Source organism: Drosophila takahashii, chromosome X, assembly GCF_030179915.1.
Source record: "Drosophila takahashii strain IR98-3 E-12201 chromosome X, DtakHiC1v2, whole genome shotgun sequence".
NCBI lineage: Eukaryota > Metazoa > Arthropoda > Insecta > Diptera > Drosophilidae > Drosophila > Drosophila takahashii.
The window spans coordinates 390,882-407,263 of NC_091683.1; the positions used below are offsets into that span (position 1 = coordinate 390,882).

A 16,382-nucleotide genomic window follows, 5' to 3' on the forward strand; every position below is an offset into this window, starting at 1 on the left:
ATTTGTCAAAATTACGACTGAAAAACCGAAAAAAAAAGTTCCCAAATATATTGCCGCCCTAAAATATCAGTATTTTTTTGTGTATCCGCTACGTCAGGAGGGTGTCTCTACTAGTGCGTGGTTTTACTGCCCCAGCCGCAAATGGTCACACTGGAAAGCAAACAAAAAAAAAGGAGAGGAATTTTCGCAGCAATTAAAGCAAAAAGCGATAAAGGGCGCTTTAAAACGGATAGTTACATGCCTTAGGTTGCGACTATCGACTACACAAAGTAAGTAATGGTAACTCCGCTGGCGAAAGCCACCCTCGTTTGAAAAACTTGCGACAAGCGTGAAGTTGAACACGGTAGTGCAAAAGTGTGAAGAAGAAGAAAGTCCGGGGCTTCGTTGGGAAAAGCGAACCAAAGCCAAACAAAAAAATATAGAATCTCGGGATCCGGAAGCGGACACGAAGGTAAGTGCTGACCCTGGGCAATTTCCGTTCACTGGCGTTCTTTTTCGTGTGGTTCCCATTCGCAGGCGGGGACTTGGACACAGGGTCCGATTCCGTTTCCAGTTTAAGTCGCCGATTAAGTCGCCATGAGTTTTCTGCCGGGGGAGCCGGTTCCTCCCGGCTTCGAGGAGGACGACGTGGCCCCAACGGCGGTCATAGTGAAGCAGATCGAGAGCTACAGCGGCGGCCCGCTCCTCGGCACCGAGTACGCCATCGAGCTGCACGAGCCGGCCCAGCTGCGTCCGGACTACTTCTGCGTGCTGTGCCAGACCTGCACCGACGGCCGCAGCGTCTTCGTCCACTGGACGTCGCAGGCGCACCGCACCAAATACCTGAAGACCCACTTCCAGAAGGCCCACGAGGTGCTGCAGAGGCTGAAGCGCACGCCCAACAGCTCCGGGGACCTGGTGATAGCCACCGGCAACCTGGTCCAGGCCATCGAGAACCACTTCGGCCGGTCCCGCCAGCTGGTCACCTCGTCCGCCGAGGACTTCCGCCGCTTCCGGGCCAAGATCTTCAGCCAGGTGCGGGACTCCCCCCACTTCGACGAGTGCACCGGCCACGACTTCGTCGAGGAGGCCCAACGCCTCCTGCGCGAGCTGAAGCCGGATGAGTCCATCAAGATCAGCCTGAAGATGAACGAGGGCGGAGCCGCCGGCGGCGACAGCAACAACAGCAAGCGCGACGAGGGCAACAACATAATCTCCCTGGACGCCATCTCCAGTGATGACGACAACTTTGGCGGTCCCTCGGGGCCCACGGTGCCGAAGGTGACGCTGCGCAAGAAGAACCTGGCCGAAGATGCCAGTGGCCGCGGAGTGAACCGCTCGCCACCGCCTCCCGGCGGAGTGGCCAAGCCCCAGCAGCTGCCCACGCCCAAGGAGCTGTCCATCCAGGCCTCCCTGATCGCCCAGGAGCGCTACAAGTGGGAGAAGTTCCGCTGCATGCTGGAGCTCCAGCTGAAGCAGCTGCGCGACGAGACGGAGACGTACGAGTCGAACCCCGAGAAGCACCCGGATTATCCGGACGAGTGGAAGCAGTTCTGGAACCGCCGCTACAAGCAGCTGCAAGAGGAGAAGAAGTGCGATCCCAACCAGTACGACTACAAGCCCGAGTGGATCAGCTACTGGAAGGACCGGCGCATCGAGCTGTTCAACATAGCGGTGAACAAGATCAAGAAGGATCTCAAGGAGAAGTTCAAGCTGGGCGACGAGGACGAGGAGAAGACCAAGGAGCTGATGGAGCGCTACAAGATCCGCGTGGCCAGTCCGCGGGAGGCGCCGGCCAGCGCCAACGTGGTCAATCGTCGCAAGCAGAACTTCCGCAGCAATCGGCCGGCGGGCGGAGGATCGGGGGCAGGGTCAGGGGCACCCGAGGCTGTCATTGACATCAGCGACGACGAGGGCTCCAGTCCGCCTTCCCGAGGTCGTGGCCCCTACAACCGGCGCTCCCCCTCCCACTCCCTCTCCCCCAAGAGGCCAGGAGCAGGAGGCCGTCGTCCCATGCGGCGTTCCCGCAGCCGCTCGCCGCGCCGCAATTACCGGAGAGGTTCCTCCCGCTCCCGCTCGCGTTCCCGCAGCCTGCGGCGCAGATCCCGCTCGCCGCCCTACTACCGGCAGCGCGATCGTCGCGGTCCGGCCTCCCGGGAGCGGGCCCTGTCGCCCGGGCCCAGGGACTACGTGGATCGCGGCCGCAGCCTGGAGCGGGAGCGCTCCGCCGACTACTATCCGCCCCGCAGCGAGGCCTATGGCCGCGGGCCCCCGCGCAACTACGACCACGTCGAGACATTCCGCGTCCTGGACTCGCGCGTCTACCCCGAGTACAACATGCCCAAGGTGCGCTCCATCTCGCCGGCCGTCTCGTCCGTCAAGGACAAGGAGTCCTCGGAGATCGTCGAGGAGGGCCCGCTGACCGTGGTCAGTGTGCTGCGCATGCTCTCCGCCGTCGAGGAGCACCTGGGCAGCCTGGGGCCCAAGGCCCTTAACCTGCTCAGCAAGGCGCTGGCCATGGAGATGGCCAAGCCGAACGCGGCCGACGACCTGCTGCTGAACGACGACAACTGCGTGTTCCTGGAGACCACCAAGGAGAAGCTGAAGGGCATCCTCATCGCCGAGGTCCTCGACGACCCGCAGAAGGTGCGCGTGGTGAAGAAGCTGATCACCAACATAGCGGCCATCATCTTCCAGGTGACCGCCAGAGGTAAGTGCGCCCTTCCACTCGAATCCCTACTTCTATCTCTCTCTTTTTCGCGGTTAGAGGTCAGAGTTAAGAGTTCAGTTGGGTAAGTATGAGTGTAGAAAGTTCGCAGGCTGCCCGATATCTTACTCGTTACTCGCGCAATTATCTGTTTCCGTTGTCCAAACCCTCTTACTAGTGAAGTTCCAAAGTTTAACTCCGATTTGGAGGCAATGTGAGTTCTGTGCCATCGGTCGAATAGCCTGTTGTTCAGTGTTTGTGATAAAGATATATATTATTTTAGAATTTCCCCTCTTTCGTCTACTAACCTCTGCGGTTTAACACTAGATACAATTAAGTTTTCTCAATAGCGTTAATAGCCTTTACGAAATAAATGATCTTGGCTGCTCACTACACTAAATCCTAAACGATACAGCTGCTCAGCGAGAATTCTTGATAAATAAAGCATTACTTTGGGCTATGGGACAGGTATTTCAATCGTTAATTGATTAAAAAAAGTGAAAATATCATGTCTTCCAACGTTGCTTGTTTCTGGATTGATTTCCGTGCTCGTCTCCTTTTTTTTGTTCACTCACTAATCGGGTTCTGTTCCCCCAACTCTTACTTTAATTCGGTCTTTAGAAGGTTACCTCCAACAGACCTGTTAAAAATAAAAGAAATAAATACGCGTTTTGATTGGGTCTTATTTATATGCAACTCTATGCCTGGGGCTTCTGTATATTGAATTGTTTTAGAGTCAAGTTTCGAATTGTACTATGAAAAACTTTGGCAAATCGCTGTGGTTTCCACCAAGAAAACACTTGTAAATAGTCGGTATACTCGTCTCCCGGTCAGCTTTCCCTTACTTTTGGTGGGTGTGCAAACAAAGTGTGCCGACGATCCGTGAGCAGTCCAGTCGCCAGTCCAGACCAGTCGATCCACACCATCCATAAGTATAAATGTAATTTGTGTAGTTCCGTGCGGTACGAACGCCGAAGCTCCATTGCAGCTCCATCTGAACGCAAGCACGCCTGCCAGTCCTAACTGATTGTTTTCTCTTGTGTTGATCATCCCACTGGGTGATCTAGGTGTCCCCGATGTCGCCGAGGCCAAGGTGAAGGCCAACGCCAATCCGGCGCCCATCCAGCTGCCCTTCGAGCGCAACGTGGTGGCCCCCAAGCTGGCCAACGCCCTGGTGCTCAAGGGCTACTACGACGTGACCACCGGCGACATGAACAGCCTGCTGCACCTGCTGACGCTGCTGGTGACGGTGGACAAGCAGCGCCGCCAGGCGGACAAGGACAACGGCCTGACCTTCGAGGAGGTGCAGGCGAAGCTCGGCCTGCAGAAGGAGGCGCCGCCCGACAACATGGGCATCGACCTGGACGAGCTGATGAAGGAGGTGGAGAACCAGCTGAACAAGGAGTCCCTGGACGTGGCCACCGCTGCCGGCGGCCCGGAGGCGGCCAGTGGAAAGGTCCAGCAGGACGCCGCTGCTGTCGGCGGCAGCAATGGCATGGAGTCGCTCACCGACTCGGACCTGCAGACCCTGCTGCAGAACTTCAAGTTCCTGTCCAACGAGGAGCAGGTGCACCTCATCGGCCACCTGCGCAACCTGGAGGTGCAGGAGCCGTCGCGCGTGGAGCACCTGCGCAAGTACGTGAACCTGGCGGAGCTGAGTGGCGACGGCGAGTCCTGCAGTGACTTCCTGTCGCGCGTGGTGAACATCGGCGGTGTGTCAGCCAAGACGATGGAGAAATCCAAGTCGGTGGCAGGCGCCTCCTCCGGGGGGGCAGCCAGCGGTTCCGCCTCCGCGATGGTAGCTCTCGCCTCGCTGACCACGCGCCGTCCCAGCACGGATCGCGAGCGGGATCGGGACCGCGATCGCGAGATGACCAGCCTGCCCGTCAGCAAGCAGCGACGCGGCCGCAACACTCCCAGTTTCATGATCGACGACGATGATGACGACGAGGACGACTACAACTTTGACGATCTGGTGATGAAGGCCTGCGACTGGCGTGGTGGTGGTGGAGGTGGCGGCTCCAAGAAGGCGGGAGCGCCCATTGTACCCGTGGAATCCTCTCCGAATGCCCTCACTTTCAAGCCAGCGGCTGCCTCGAAAATCTCACTGAAGGACACCGAAAGCATTATAGCCAACCTGATGGGCACGCTCAGCAAGGGCGGGAATTCGGGGGGATCGAGTGGCTCCTCGGAAGGCAACCGCATGCAGCAGCAGCACGGAGCACCCAATGCGCCCAGCATGAGCCAGAAGCCGGGACAGAATCCGAATCCTGGCCAGAATCACGGCTATCCGCCGCAGCAGCAGGGCCGCAACTTTGGCCAGGAGCCGCAGCCCCTGATGAGCAGCATGAGCGGCGGACCCGATCCCAGCCAGTACCCGAATCAGCAGCCCTACGGCGGCTATCATCCGTACGCGGGCGGCAATGGAGTGCAGCAGAACTATGCGGGCATGGGACACGGACCAGGACCTGCTCCTGGCCACGCCGGCGGCTACGGGGGTCCCATTAATCCCTGGGCCAACAACGGGCCGCCGCAGCCGCCCTACAATCAGATGCCCCAGAACTTCTTGGGCGCCCAGCAGCAGCAGCCGCCGCCGCATTACAACAACATGTTCGGGGGGCGTCACTAGAGCCACTAAGTCCTAGATACTAGACCTAATATTAAATCATGAGGATTTAAACATAGACTAAAGACCATGAACATCCATTGAAGTGCCCGTGAATGCGCGTAGTGATTTATTAACATAAAACCTTTTTTTTTTGTCACCTTTTTTCCCCCGTCTACAGCTGAATTATACAAATCGGAAGGTATTCAACGCATTAATTATATCTGAACAGCAAAAGAATAAAGAAACGCAAATGTTAACTTTTTAACGACTTTTGTTTAGGCCCCCTATTCTATAGCTGAATTTAAAATTCGTTTTATTCATTGGGAGCTTTTAGTTGTACATTTAACATAAGGGAAACCTCGAATTTTATATTAAAGTTTTTATAAATGATCGCGTAAATTTCTTAAAGGATGCTTTCTCAGTACATGGTTTAAAAAAAGTGACCGAAAAGACACAAAGTTTTGTAGTTCAAAAAAATAATAACTGCGGAATATCAGCCCGATGTTTTGAAGTCCCTAGGAGCACACGTTTAAAAACAAAGGTAATTCTTGATTTAATGGATTATACACTTAAAAAATAAAAAACTCACTTGAAACTAACTCTGCTAAAGGAACTTGTATTAACCAAGTCATTTTTAAAACGATGTAAAGACCGAAAATAAATGGAAATAATCTACTCACTTTAGTTTGAATTTGCACAACACTTTAACTTCAAACTGCAAATTATTCTTATAGACAACGTACATCGCAGACTTAAAACCCCATAAGATCTGATAACCACACCTCATAATAAATTTGATAAAATCGAATGCAAAGCCTTCAGACTTTTTGTAGTGGGAATTAAGCTTATTTTGGGATTGAATAAAAAAAAATAAAACGTCTGGGAATGCAGTACATAAAGATCTTGAACCAGGCTGTTTAGCCAGACCTCAGAATAAATATACACATCACATCAGATCAAGGGTTTCAACAGACTTTATGGTGGGAGCAACTCCCGGTTCAACTACAGTAGGGCAAGTGCAAAAAGTCCACGGACTGGGCCTTCAGTATGCCGGGTATCTCCTCCTGCAGCAGTTCGTGCAGCGACTGACCACTGTGCTTGTAGATCCACCTGCCCGCCGCCACGGTGCCCACGAAGTCGAATCGCTTGGGACCGCTGGTGGGCGAACTGAGCCAGATCTGCTTGTTGGGCGTCTGCCGGTTGATCACATAGGTGCCGTGTTTGCCGCCCAGGTTCACGGTGAGCACGCCATCCTGCGGAAAAGAACACTCCGGGCGATTAGAGAGGGAAATGATGTAACACAGCGGGCTCTGCGAATCTTGCACCTACCCCGTAGGCCACGTCGGTGCCCTGGAGCTCCGAGGCGTTCTCCGTCAGCTCCTCGAAGTAGTCGCACAGAGCATCCAGGGTGTCGGAGCACACTCGTTCGTAGGTGGCAGCGTCCAGCGTGGATTCCGTCTCAATTTGGCTGCTGAAAAACCGCCGGCTTGCGCTGCATTCCGCGATTTGGATCGATCTACTGCCTGACGCCGGTGTCCTGGTCGAGATCACATGGCCGGCGAGCTCCTGGGGCATTGGCCAGCTTCCAATTGTGGCCAAACGTGCCTTCTGGCGGCTCACACGGGCGAGCAAACGACCGGCAAACATTATTCGATTTGTTTACTTTTTACAAATCACAGCTGCGGGGCTGCCAACCGATTGCGAAATGAACTAGCGAGCACATCAACCAATCATCGACTTTTGTTCCATCCCTAGTAACAATGTGTAATCGATAGTTGATTTAGAGAATACACCTACCACGTATCGACACGTGACATGTAGGTGGCGCTAGTAACGCAAAGACAAATAAAAAAACTTAAAAAAGAAAAAAAAAATAAATTGTCCACAAATCAAAGGATACAAATCAATGACGTCACAAGGATTCTCCATATCCTGCAGCCTAGCCTTTAAAACTATAAGTACCAGAAAATTGGCCGATCTGGCGGACTCTTTATAAAAATTTAATTTGTTGATTTTGTTTGTCAGGAAAAAAAAGGATAAAAACAGAATTTTTTAAATTTTTTGTCGGGAATTTTCATTTTTCCTGGATTTTTTCAATAAAATTTGCACTTTTTGAAAATTTTTGGCACTTCTCGGACCAAATTGGTCACAACTCGACCCCAAATTTACCGTAATCTTCGACTTGTGCGTTTCAAGAAAAATTTTCTGATTTTTGACACCAGGCGCACAGAATGAGCAGGAGGACGCTGCTGGTTTTTGTGACTTTGCTCACATAACGGTTCTTTTTCAAGATGGCGGCCTGGAAGCCATCCATTGACCAATCAGAGCCAAGCTTACTAGAAGACAACCGTTAGTTTAAAGGAAAGCCCAAATTAGGGATGGGCGACCACGCTGTACTTGTGTTCGTGTCACGAAATCGGCACGATATTCACGAGTTTGTATGGAGCGTGCCGCAAAAAGGCCATCCCTAAGGGGGAGTGGAATAAACTGATCAGCTGATCGTTGGACACCTGCTAATCGCTTCTGTTCGCCTGGTATTTGAAATCCAGGAATCCAACCATTTCACCGGGAACTAATCAGCTGATTTTCTTACACCTGCTAAGATCAAGAAGTCCGAGTCACCATTTTGATACTGTATGTAACGGTGTTATTTATTTTCAGTTGCAACTGAAACCGGGATGTACGGGGTCACGAGATTCCCTGCGGAATTCCTCATTAATCTAAACTAACAAGCATTGTGCTCAACTAAACATTGATTTAACGGGTGTGCAGCACATTTCGTTTAACCTATTTACATGATACATTTAAATTTTACGTTGGCCTCCTGCTCCACGGGCCTCTGCACACGCACCCGTTCCTCCATGGATCCCAAGTTTCATGCTTCGAGACTTGATGTGATGTTTGCATTGCAACCAGGTGATATACATAACCGGGATGTGGGGCGGGGCAACCAAGTTGGAATGAACGGAAGGCGGGCACAAACAATTAACAGGTAAAACAGAGAAACTATAAATGCTAATTGCCAACAAAGTACCAACAAGTAAAATAAATAGCCTAACACTAACTATCAACAGACTCGTACAACTATCGCCCGGACTAAGCCTGCAGTCCGGCCCTCGCCCCGGATCCGGATCCTGTTCCCGTTCCCGTTCCGGCGCCCTCGTTGCCGTTGCCCACTGTCTCGGCGTCCGAGTCGATGAAGAGCCGCATGAACTGGATGCAGCGGCTGTGGTAGTCCATCCAGGCGGCGCGCTCGGTGCTGCGCAGCAGGATGCGTCCGAAGGTGGAGGCTGTCGGGGATAGGAAGGGGTTATATGGATGATACACAGCTTGGATGGGATCTCTACCCACCGACTTGGTGCAGGTCGTAGTACTGACTCTCGATGCCCGCGCGCAGGAACATGCACAGGTGCATGAAGACATTGCGCTTGGGCGGACTCAGCAGCGAGATGTAGTCCATGGCCTGCGACTTGTTGCTGCACTCCAGCAGGTTCTCGACCACCGGCTCCAGGAGCGCCTGCTCCGGCAGATCCAGCAGGAGCAGCAGCGCCTGCGCAGCGGTCTCCGCATTGGCAGCTGCCAGTAATAAATAATGATTAGAAATATTTAGAGCTTGCAAGGTGGCCAACTTACGGAACGGCTCGTCCGACCAGGTGTCCAGCCAGTCGCGCACCGCGTTGAACTGGGCGCCGAGGGAGAGGCGCGCGTCGTAGGACGGAAAGGCGCCCACCTGCTTGGAGCCCTGCCTGTACAGGTAGTCGATCAGCAGGAAGAACTCGCGCGGCATGGTCACGCGGTACTCCGGCGACTCGTCGTTCATCTGCAGGCAAGGTGAGTTTAAATGTATTCCACTAATCTTTTTAAAAGATAATCTAAAACCCTACTCACCAGCTGCTTGATCTGCTCCTGGGAGAACTCGCTCAGGGGGCGGTCGGTGCGGCACATCGTCTCCATGGAGAGGCCGAAGCAGCTGGGCTGGTAGTCGCCGGTGACCGTGATGAAGATGTCCCGCCCGTTCTCCACGTGCAGGATGAGTATATCAAAGTTGTCGCTGGCGCGGATCTTGCGCAGCAGGCCCGCGATGGTGCGCACATTGGCGTGCATCTTCAGACGGATGCTGCGGGCGGAGTCGATGAGCAGCGAGTCCTGGCGCGGGTCGACATGCAACCAGGGCTCGCAGATGGCGTGGATGTCCTTCTCCTTGAAGCTGAAGTCCACGGGCAGCGGGCAGTTGTTGTAGACGTTGAAGTCCCGCGTGGTCGCCTCGTTGAAGCGCACCGTTCCGAAGTCAATCACCGTCTTCTCCACATTGATCTGCGGCTGGTTGTCGTTCTCCCGCTTGTCCACCGCCTTCAGCACCTCCTCCTGCACCCGCTTGTACTTGACCTCGTCGCGCGTCTTGATCTTCACGCGGAACACCGCGTACACCGGCTTGTGGTCGCTCTGGCGAATCTCCATGATGCTGTTGTAGGCCAGCTGCTCGATGCGCGTCCCCTTCCAGAGCACCCGGTCGCAGTAGGCCGGCGCCCGCTGCTTCTCGCTGCTGTCGTAGTTGTCCGTGCCCGGGTCGTACTTGTACGTCGGCCGGAACTTGATGTCGCCCTCGGTGTAGCCCTCGAAGCACTTGCCGCGCCGCATCTCCTGGCGCAGCTGGTCGTATTGCAGGAGCAGCTCGTAGGTCTGGGCGTCGCTCAGCGGTCCTGGTCGCTGCTGGCCGGGCGGCTCCTGGATGCGATAGTTTAGGTCGCCCACCCAGAAGATGTGACTGCAAAAAGAAGACCATGGCGAAGTTAGTTCAGTTGTGTAAACGCTTTAAAGTCCCCCTAAATGTTAGTACTTTTCTATACTGATGACTTTGAACTATTGTTAAATACTTCAGAAATGAAAACATTTCTTAAAACTTCTCTAATATTTACAAGGATTAAGTGCCACTTTGTCCAATAAATATATTTTATTTAGGGTAAAATAGAAATTTTAGACCAAAATTAATTTTTTCTTCGGTTTTTTAGTCGTAATTTGGACAAATCAAGGCCGACAGTTAAGCGACCGACTGTTTTGGACAGCTAACAACCTAAACTAACGATCCCCATCACTTCCGAGAAAATTTAATTTTTCACCAATTTTCGCATTTTTGATAAGGGGTCCCATTATGATTTTTTGCGAAAAATGGCCAAAATTAAACATTTCCAGGTTGAAATGCCAATCGATTCGGAATTTTATTACGAGTTCAACGATGTATGACATTCCATATTTGGCGCATTATTTTCTTTGTTCTGGCCAAAATTCTGTTTGTTTTCGGGGTGAAAAATCAGGATCTCGATTTTTGGTAAAAATTTGATTTTTTTAAATGGATTTTTTGCTGTAACTTGGACAAAAATGGTCCCAAATCAAAAAGGCGCACTGTTTTGTGCAGCTGACAACCTAAATATTAATATCAGCGCACTTTCCGACTGATTTGAGAAAATTAATTTTTGACCCAATTTTCGCAATTTTGTCATTTTTTGAAAAAAACGGCCAAAAATTAAAATGTCCAGATTTGAACGCAAATCGATTCAGTATTAAGCTACGAGTTCAACAAGGTATGGCATTCCATATTTGGACTAATATTTCCTTTGTTTCGGCAAAAAAACTGATATTTATCAACCTGTTTTCCCCCTCACTCACTCGTGATCGCTGATGGTGCGTCCGTCGTCAAAGCGTATGCCCTCCACGATGGCATTGTAGTCCTGATTCCGCTCCTCCACGTAGCCCATGTGGGCGGCCAGGTGGGAGTTGACGAAGCAGATGTTCCCCTCGTTCAGCTGCAGGCTGATGGCCACGCCGCCCTTGTTGCCCAGCGTGTTGAAGATGCCGCGGGCCACCGACTTGGGGCGGCAGCGGATGATGTGCTGCCGCAGCTCCTTGCGCACGATGACCGTCAGCATGGTGGCCACCAGGCGGTGCGACATCAGGATCTCGTACTCCACGTCCGGGTGGACGCTGTCCATCATCATATCGCTGCCAGGGCGAGCACAATTGTGAAATGGCATTAAAATATAAAATAACCCATAGGAACACTCACATCCAGTGCTTCTCGAGGGCCTGCACCTGGGTGGAGTTGAGCATGGCCTTGGTGGGAGTGTCCAGCTCCTGCAGCCCGATGGCATAGATGTCCGGCGGCTGCTCACTGCACGCCAGCCAGGCTCTCAGTGGGTTCTGGCTGTCGCTGCAGGTCTTGTTGTTCACATTCCACGTGGCGCAGTAGATGCTGCAGGGCAAGATCACAAACCAGTGAGTATAAAAATATCAGGGGGGTTAACAGGGTTCCACTCACATGATATCCTTGTAGACAATGTACTCGCTCTCCCGCTTCTTCAGCTCCTGCTTCACCTCTCCGATTTGCCGGTAGTCGTTGAGCCACCTGAAGTTGAGCACCGTCTCGGGGTCGTGCTGGGTCATGGTGCTCTTGAAGGAGATCACCTTGGCCACGAACTCCTCGTAGTGGTCGCCCTCTGTGGCGTAGTAGTAGTACTTGATGGGCCCATCCTCGGCTGTGGACAGGTCAAACTGCTGCGTGGTGATGGAGCTCTTGCTATCTGGAAAGGGAACCAATGGAGCAGATAAACAATTAACTATCAGTTTGCAATTTCTAAACACGAACTACTGACACTTTCTTTACGTATTTGTAAATGTAAGTACACATCTATTCTGTTATTTGCCTATAATTAAGAACGAACTTTATTGATTAGGTGTCTACTTTACAAACAGCTTCTGTTCAGTGCAATGTTGTGAGTTAAATATTTGTCATCCATTTAAAATGGCAAATAACAGGCGTTTAAGGCAATTAGTTTAGCCAGCAAAGATACAACTAATCAATGATTACTGAAATTGGATTTTTTCTGTTTTGGAGTTTTATAATCTTAGATTCTAGATCCACGACAACTCCTTACCCTGCCTCAACTGGAAGTTGTGGTCGATGGCGAACACCTTGTTGATGATCAGCTCGTTCACGGAGGTCAGCGGAGTGCGCAGGTAGGAGAAGGCGACGATGGCGAAGGTTCCGCCCGACTGTGAGGAAACCAGCGCCAAAAGCCGGTTGGTGTACTCCGGCCCCTTGATCTGATAAGCCTCGAATAGCTGTGAAAAGAAAGGATTGTTCCAATTAGTTGATAATATACATGCTTATAGAGAAAGCAGTAGGCTTGGCTTCTTATCAGAGTGTACAAGAAATGCTTTGGCATTGTGTTTGGGGAGTTAGTCATAGTAATGATGACGAAAAAACGTGGACAATTCAAAATAAAAATTAATATTGTTTTAAAACACTTAAGTTTATTTTCAGATCTCAACTACGAAGTTTCAATTTGAAAACTATTTGGATCTCTATGGAAAAAACTCCAAATACGGGTATATGAGTAGTCAAAATACCATATAAAAAACAACGTGGCGTGTTTTCAATTATTTGATTCATATTAAAGAAATATTAGGTCATACAACTCCCATTGTAAAATAAAAAATTAATTTATATCGATTAAGACGGACGACGATGAAATTAATCATATTTTTAGTGGTAAGATTCGTTAGCACATATTTATGGTGTAGGTTCTTAGGGTCCCATATTAGGAGTCCTTTAATATTCATATTTTAAGCTTTGTTTTTGGATGACAATTGTTATATAGTGCCCATAAGCCATTTCTTCTACTACTCCTGACTAACTACTGATTGCTTACGTATTCTATGGTCTCGTCCTCCTTGAACCGCTCCTTGACGATGTCCTTGAGCGTCCTGGTGGCCGCAGGAGCGGTTCCATTGGGCACACTGTCCCCTGAGCTCGCCGTGTCCATTTTCCTGATGTGGTTATGGTTATGCTTCCTCCTCCGCCTGCTGGCTCCCTTAATCTCGGAATGAAGATTGCAGTAATACTTGGGTGGTTCTTCTTCTGCGTCGAGTCGATAAATGTATGTAGATAGGGATATGGACAGTTGTTTGCTGTGCTGTGCTGTTGCTGCTGCGTTGTTGCTTTTTCTATTTATAGTTGGCGCGAACGCCCAGCAAAGTGGTATTCGTATTCGTATGGGCTATATGGTGTGTGATGTATTACGGGGTCGGATTGGAAGTGTTCTTTGCTGGGCTTCTGGTTTCTGGTGGCCAGGTGACGGGGTGACCCTGCTCTTGGGCTGCGTAACCGTGGAATAACCGGAATGTATGCAGTCGCAGCCCCGTGTTTGTTTTCAGTTTTCCGTCTTCTCGCTTGATTTACTGTTGTTGTCGTGCTCCCTCAAGGTGGGTGTATCGCACGCACACACACACGCGCGCACAGGGGCACTTATTCATCAGTGGAAATGCGAATGCGATGACAATGGTAATAATTGCTGGGCGAATCTCCACCGGCTGACCGGGTGCGGGGTGGCCAGGAAACACACTCAACACGGGGCACAAACACCCGCAAGACCCTAATTACTGGCGTAATTTTATTATTTGTTTCGATTTATTTTCCGGGCAATGGGCTCGGTGACCAGTTTGCAAATGCCCGGAAATACCACGAATCAGTGTGCGGTGCGGAACTTGGCTAGGGGTGACCATCCCAGACCCACTCGTAAATGATTGCGAACTTGGCTAACCGATAGCACTGTTGTTATCGCAATCGCAATCGCGTGGGGAAACGCTCCAAGTCCCCAAAAACCGAAATCCAAGAGGAAAGCCGAGGAAATGGCCCAGTTCGAGAAGGAAATCGTGCAGGCGGTGCTGATAGCCGACAACAATGTGTGGAACTTCAAGCCGCTCTCCGACGAGGGCTCCACGGTGGGTGATCCTCCCAGGAACCGCAATCCCTCCACCCCACTAAACCACTAAACCACCCGTTTCTCGACAGGCTCTGCTGCCGCTGGTGAACGTGAGGATGCTGGACTACGCACTCATCGCCCTCAACCGCAGCGGCGTGGAGGAGGTGTTCGTGTACGCCAGCCTCTACCTGCAGGACATCCGGGATCACATCAAGTGGGTGGCTTGGCCAGGATGATGCAATTGCAGGTCTAACCCACGATTTTCGTTTCCCGCAGGGCTGGCATTGCCACGTACGCCTCCTGGTCCTTCAAGATGACCGTCCACGTGATCGGCGGCGAGGGCTGCCGCTGCTTCGGCGACGCCATGCGCGACCTGGACGCCAAGGCGCTGATCCGCGGCCACTTCATCCTGCTGGGCGCCGACACGGTGACCAACGCCGACCTGCGCCCGGTGCTGGAGCAGCACAAGCGGCAGGCCAAGTTCGACAAGGGCACGGCCGCCACGCTGGTGTTCAAGGAGTGCGCCAGCCACGGGCGCACCGGCAACGAGCTGCTGATCGCCGTGGACCGCCGCAACGACCGGCTGCACTACCACCAGCGGCTGCGGACGCACCAGAAGGAGCCGCGCTACCAGATCCCGCTCGACGTCTTCCTGGGCAACGCGTGCGTGGCGCTGCACCACAAGCTGCTCGATCCGCAGATCGCCATCGGCTCGCCGTCCATGCTCTCCCTGTTCAGCGACAACTTCGACTTCCAGACGCGCGACGACTTCGTGCGCGGCCTGCTGATCAACGAGGAGCTGCTGGACAGCCGCATCTACGTGGCCCTGCTGCCGGCGGCCCAGTACGCGCACAAGGTGAACAGCTGGCCGGCCTACCAGCTGGTCAGCCGGGACATCATTAACCGCTGGGCCTACCCGCTCGTGCCGGACATGGGCGTCTACAAGCTGCAGCAGCAGTACGTCTTCCACCGGGACAACATCTACAAGAGCCCCGGGGCGCAGGTCTCGAAGGTGGCGCTGCACCAGAACGTGGTCATCCAGGCCGGGAGTCGCGTGGACACGGGCTCGCTGATCGGCGACAGCGTGATCGGCGCCAACTGCCGGATTGGCCGGAACTGCCGGCTGACCAACGTCTTCCTCATGGCCGACGTCGTCGTGGGGGACAACTGCCGGCTGGAGCACTGCGTGGTGGGTGCGGGCGCCACCGTCAACGAGAACTGCGACGTGAGCGCCGGCTGCGTGCTGGGGGCCGGGAGCGAGCTGCCGGCCGGCACCACGCTGGCCAGGACCCTCGTCACCAGCACGCCCAGCACGCAGCGCGGCGAGGAGGAGGCGGTGGCCGTCGAGTTGGAGTCCCTCGGTCCGCGCGCCTTCATCGTGAGCGATCTCACCACCGGCGACCCCGAGGACTCCGAGGGCGAGGACTTGCTGCCGCAGCAGCCGCTGAGCATACCCAAGATGGGCGACCTCCCGGCGCCGCTGGACGAGATCAGCGACTGCAGCGATCTCAGCGAGGACGACGAGGATGCCTCGCGGGCGGTGACCCCGCTGCCCGACGACACAAACAGTGAGTGTTGAGGAGAGGCAGGAAAATGCTCTTTACTTACCTTTTCCTCTTGCTTTTCCATTAGTTTTCCTGGGCGAGGTGATCGACTCCCTGACGCGAGGCTTCCGCGAAAAGTCCAATCCCGACTTCCTCATCCTGGAGATCAACTCGTCGCGCTACGCCTACAACATGTCCCTCAAGGAGGTCAACTTCAATGTGGTGAAGGCCGTGTTCGGCATGCAGAGCATCGTGGAGCCGGCGAACAACAACGTGCTGGTGGCCATAAATGCCGCCTTCAAGCAGCTGGGACCCGTGGTCTCCAACTACATTAAGAGCGAGGAGGCCATGCTGGATTGCCTCAAGGCGCTGGAGGTCAGTAGTGGCTTTACTTGCTTCCTGACTTGATTACTTGACTATTAATTGCAGGATGTGTACGAGGAGAATCCGCTGGTGCGGGAGAAGATCTCGCAGATCGTCCACTACCTGTACGACAAGGACTTTGTGTCCGAGGACGCCATCCAGGGCTGGTTCGAGCAGCTGGACGAGGAGGAGCACGGACATCTGCGCCAGAGCCTGGCGAAGCTCGTGGCCTGGCTGGATCAGTCCAGCGAGGAGGACGACGACGATGAGGAGGAAGAGGACTAAGTCTTGGCCGCTATTTTGTACTGTTTTTCTAAGCCTTTCCTCTGTAATCTTTATTGAACCATGCTATGGTTTATCCAAATAAAAGTAAGGAAAATCAAAGAAAAGTATTTTTGGCACTTCTTTTAGAATAGAAATAG

The 16,382-nt window shown here is 52.7% G+C and overlaps 4 protein-coding genes across 4 annotated transcripts; 2 read left to right on the forward strand and 2 right to left on the reverse strand.

Moving 5' to 3' along the window:
* The first annotated feature begins 29 nt into the window (after positions 1-29).
* Positions 30-5,551, forward strand: LOC108063885 (uncharacterized protein CG7065). The gene is made up of 3 exons (XM_017151158.3): positions 30-451; positions 517-2,689; positions 3,754-5,551. Exons 2-3 carry the CDS (start codon positions 577-579, stop codon positions 5,313-5,315), a joined length of 3,675 nt encoding a protein of 1,224 aa, XP_017006647.3. The 5' UTR covers positions 30-451; positions 517-576; the 3' UTR covers positions 5,316-5,551.
* Positions 5,552-6,245: 694 nt separating this feature from the next.
* On the reverse strand, positions 6,246-6,997 carry fh (frataxin). The gene is made up of 2 exons (XM_017151159.3): positions 6,624-6,997; positions 6,246-6,547 (listed from the first exon to the last, which is right to left on the reverse strand). Exons 1-2 carry the CDS (start codon positions 6,939-6,941, stop codon positions 6,293-6,295), a joined length of 573 nt encoding a protein of 190 aa, XP_017006648.2. The 5' UTR covers positions 6,942-6,997; the 3' UTR covers positions 6,246-6,292.
* Positions 6,998-7,918: 921 nt separating this feature from the next.
* Ocrl (Oculocerebrorenal syndrome of Lowe) lies at positions 7,919-13,808 on the reverse strand. The gene is made up of 9 exons (XM_017151179.3): positions 13,001-13,808; positions 12,224-12,410; positions 11,608-11,869; positions 11,356-11,541; positions 10,959-11,291; positions 9,183-10,059; positions 8,928-9,114; positions 8,646-8,870; positions 7,919-8,584 (listed from the first exon to the last, which is right to left on the reverse strand). The coding sequence occupies exons 1-9, from the start codon at positions 13,112-13,114 to the stop codon at positions 8,391-8,393; spliced, it is 2,565 nt and encodes an 854-aa protein (XP_017006668.1). The 5' UTR covers positions 13,115-13,808; the 3' UTR covers positions 7,919-8,390.
* A 90-nt stretch (positions 13,809-13,898) lies between these two features.
* On the forward strand, positions 13,899-16,349 carry eIF2Bepsilon (eukaryotic translation initiation factor 2B subunit epsilon). Its single transcript, XM_017150999.3, has 5 exons — positions 13,899-14,072; positions 14,143-14,267; positions 14,330-15,621; positions 15,686-15,972; positions 16,027-16,349. The coding sequence occupies exons 1-5, from the start codon at positions 13,980-13,982 to the stop codon at positions 16,243-16,245; spliced, it is 2,016 nt and encodes a 671-aa protein (XP_017006488.2). The 5' UTR covers positions 13,899-13,979; the 3' UTR covers positions 16,246-16,349.
* The last annotated feature ends 33 nt before the right edge of the window (positions 16,350-16,382 follow it).

Coding starts and splice junctions, on each gene's coding strand:
- eIF2Bepsilon (XM_017150999.3), top strand. CDS start 13,980: ATGGCCCAGTTCGAGAAGGAAATCGTGCAGGCGGTGCTGATAGCCGAC. Junction 14,073..14,142: donor TCTCCGACGAGGGCTCCACG/GTGGGTGATCCT, acceptor GTTTCTCGACAG/GCTCTGCTGCCGCTGGTGAA. Junction 15,973..16,026: donor ATTGCCTCAAGGCGCTGGAG/GTCAGTAGTGGC, acceptor TATTAATTGCAG/GATGTGTACGAGGAGAATCC.
- fh (XM_017151159.3), bottom strand. CDS start 6,941: ATGTTTGCCGGTCGTTTGCTCGCCCGTGTGAGCCGCCAGAAGGCACGT. Junction 6,548..6,623: donor GCACCGACGTGGCCTACGGG/GTAGGTGCAAGA, acceptor TCTTTTCCGCAG/GATGGCGTGCTCACCGTGAA.
- Ocrl (XM_017151179.3), bottom strand. CDS start 13,114: ATGGACACGGCGAGCTCAGGGGACAGTGTGCCCAATGGAACCGCTCCT. Junction 9,115..9,182: donor AGGAGCAGATCAAGCAGCTG/GTGAGTAGGGTT, acceptor CCTTGCCTGCAG/ATGAACGACGAGTCGCCGGA. Junction 8,871..8,927: donor CTGGTCGGACGAGCCGTTCC/GTAAGTTGGCCA, acceptor TATTACTGGCAG/CTGCCAATGCGGAGACCGCT.
- LOC108063885 (XM_017151158.3), top strand. CDS start 577: ATGAGTTTTCTGCCGGGGGAGCCGGTTCCTCCCGGCTTCGAGGAGGAC. Junction 2,690..3,753: donor CTTCCAGGTGACCGCCAGAG/GTAAGTGCGCCC, acceptor TGGGTGATCTAG/GTGTCCCCGATGTCGCCGAG.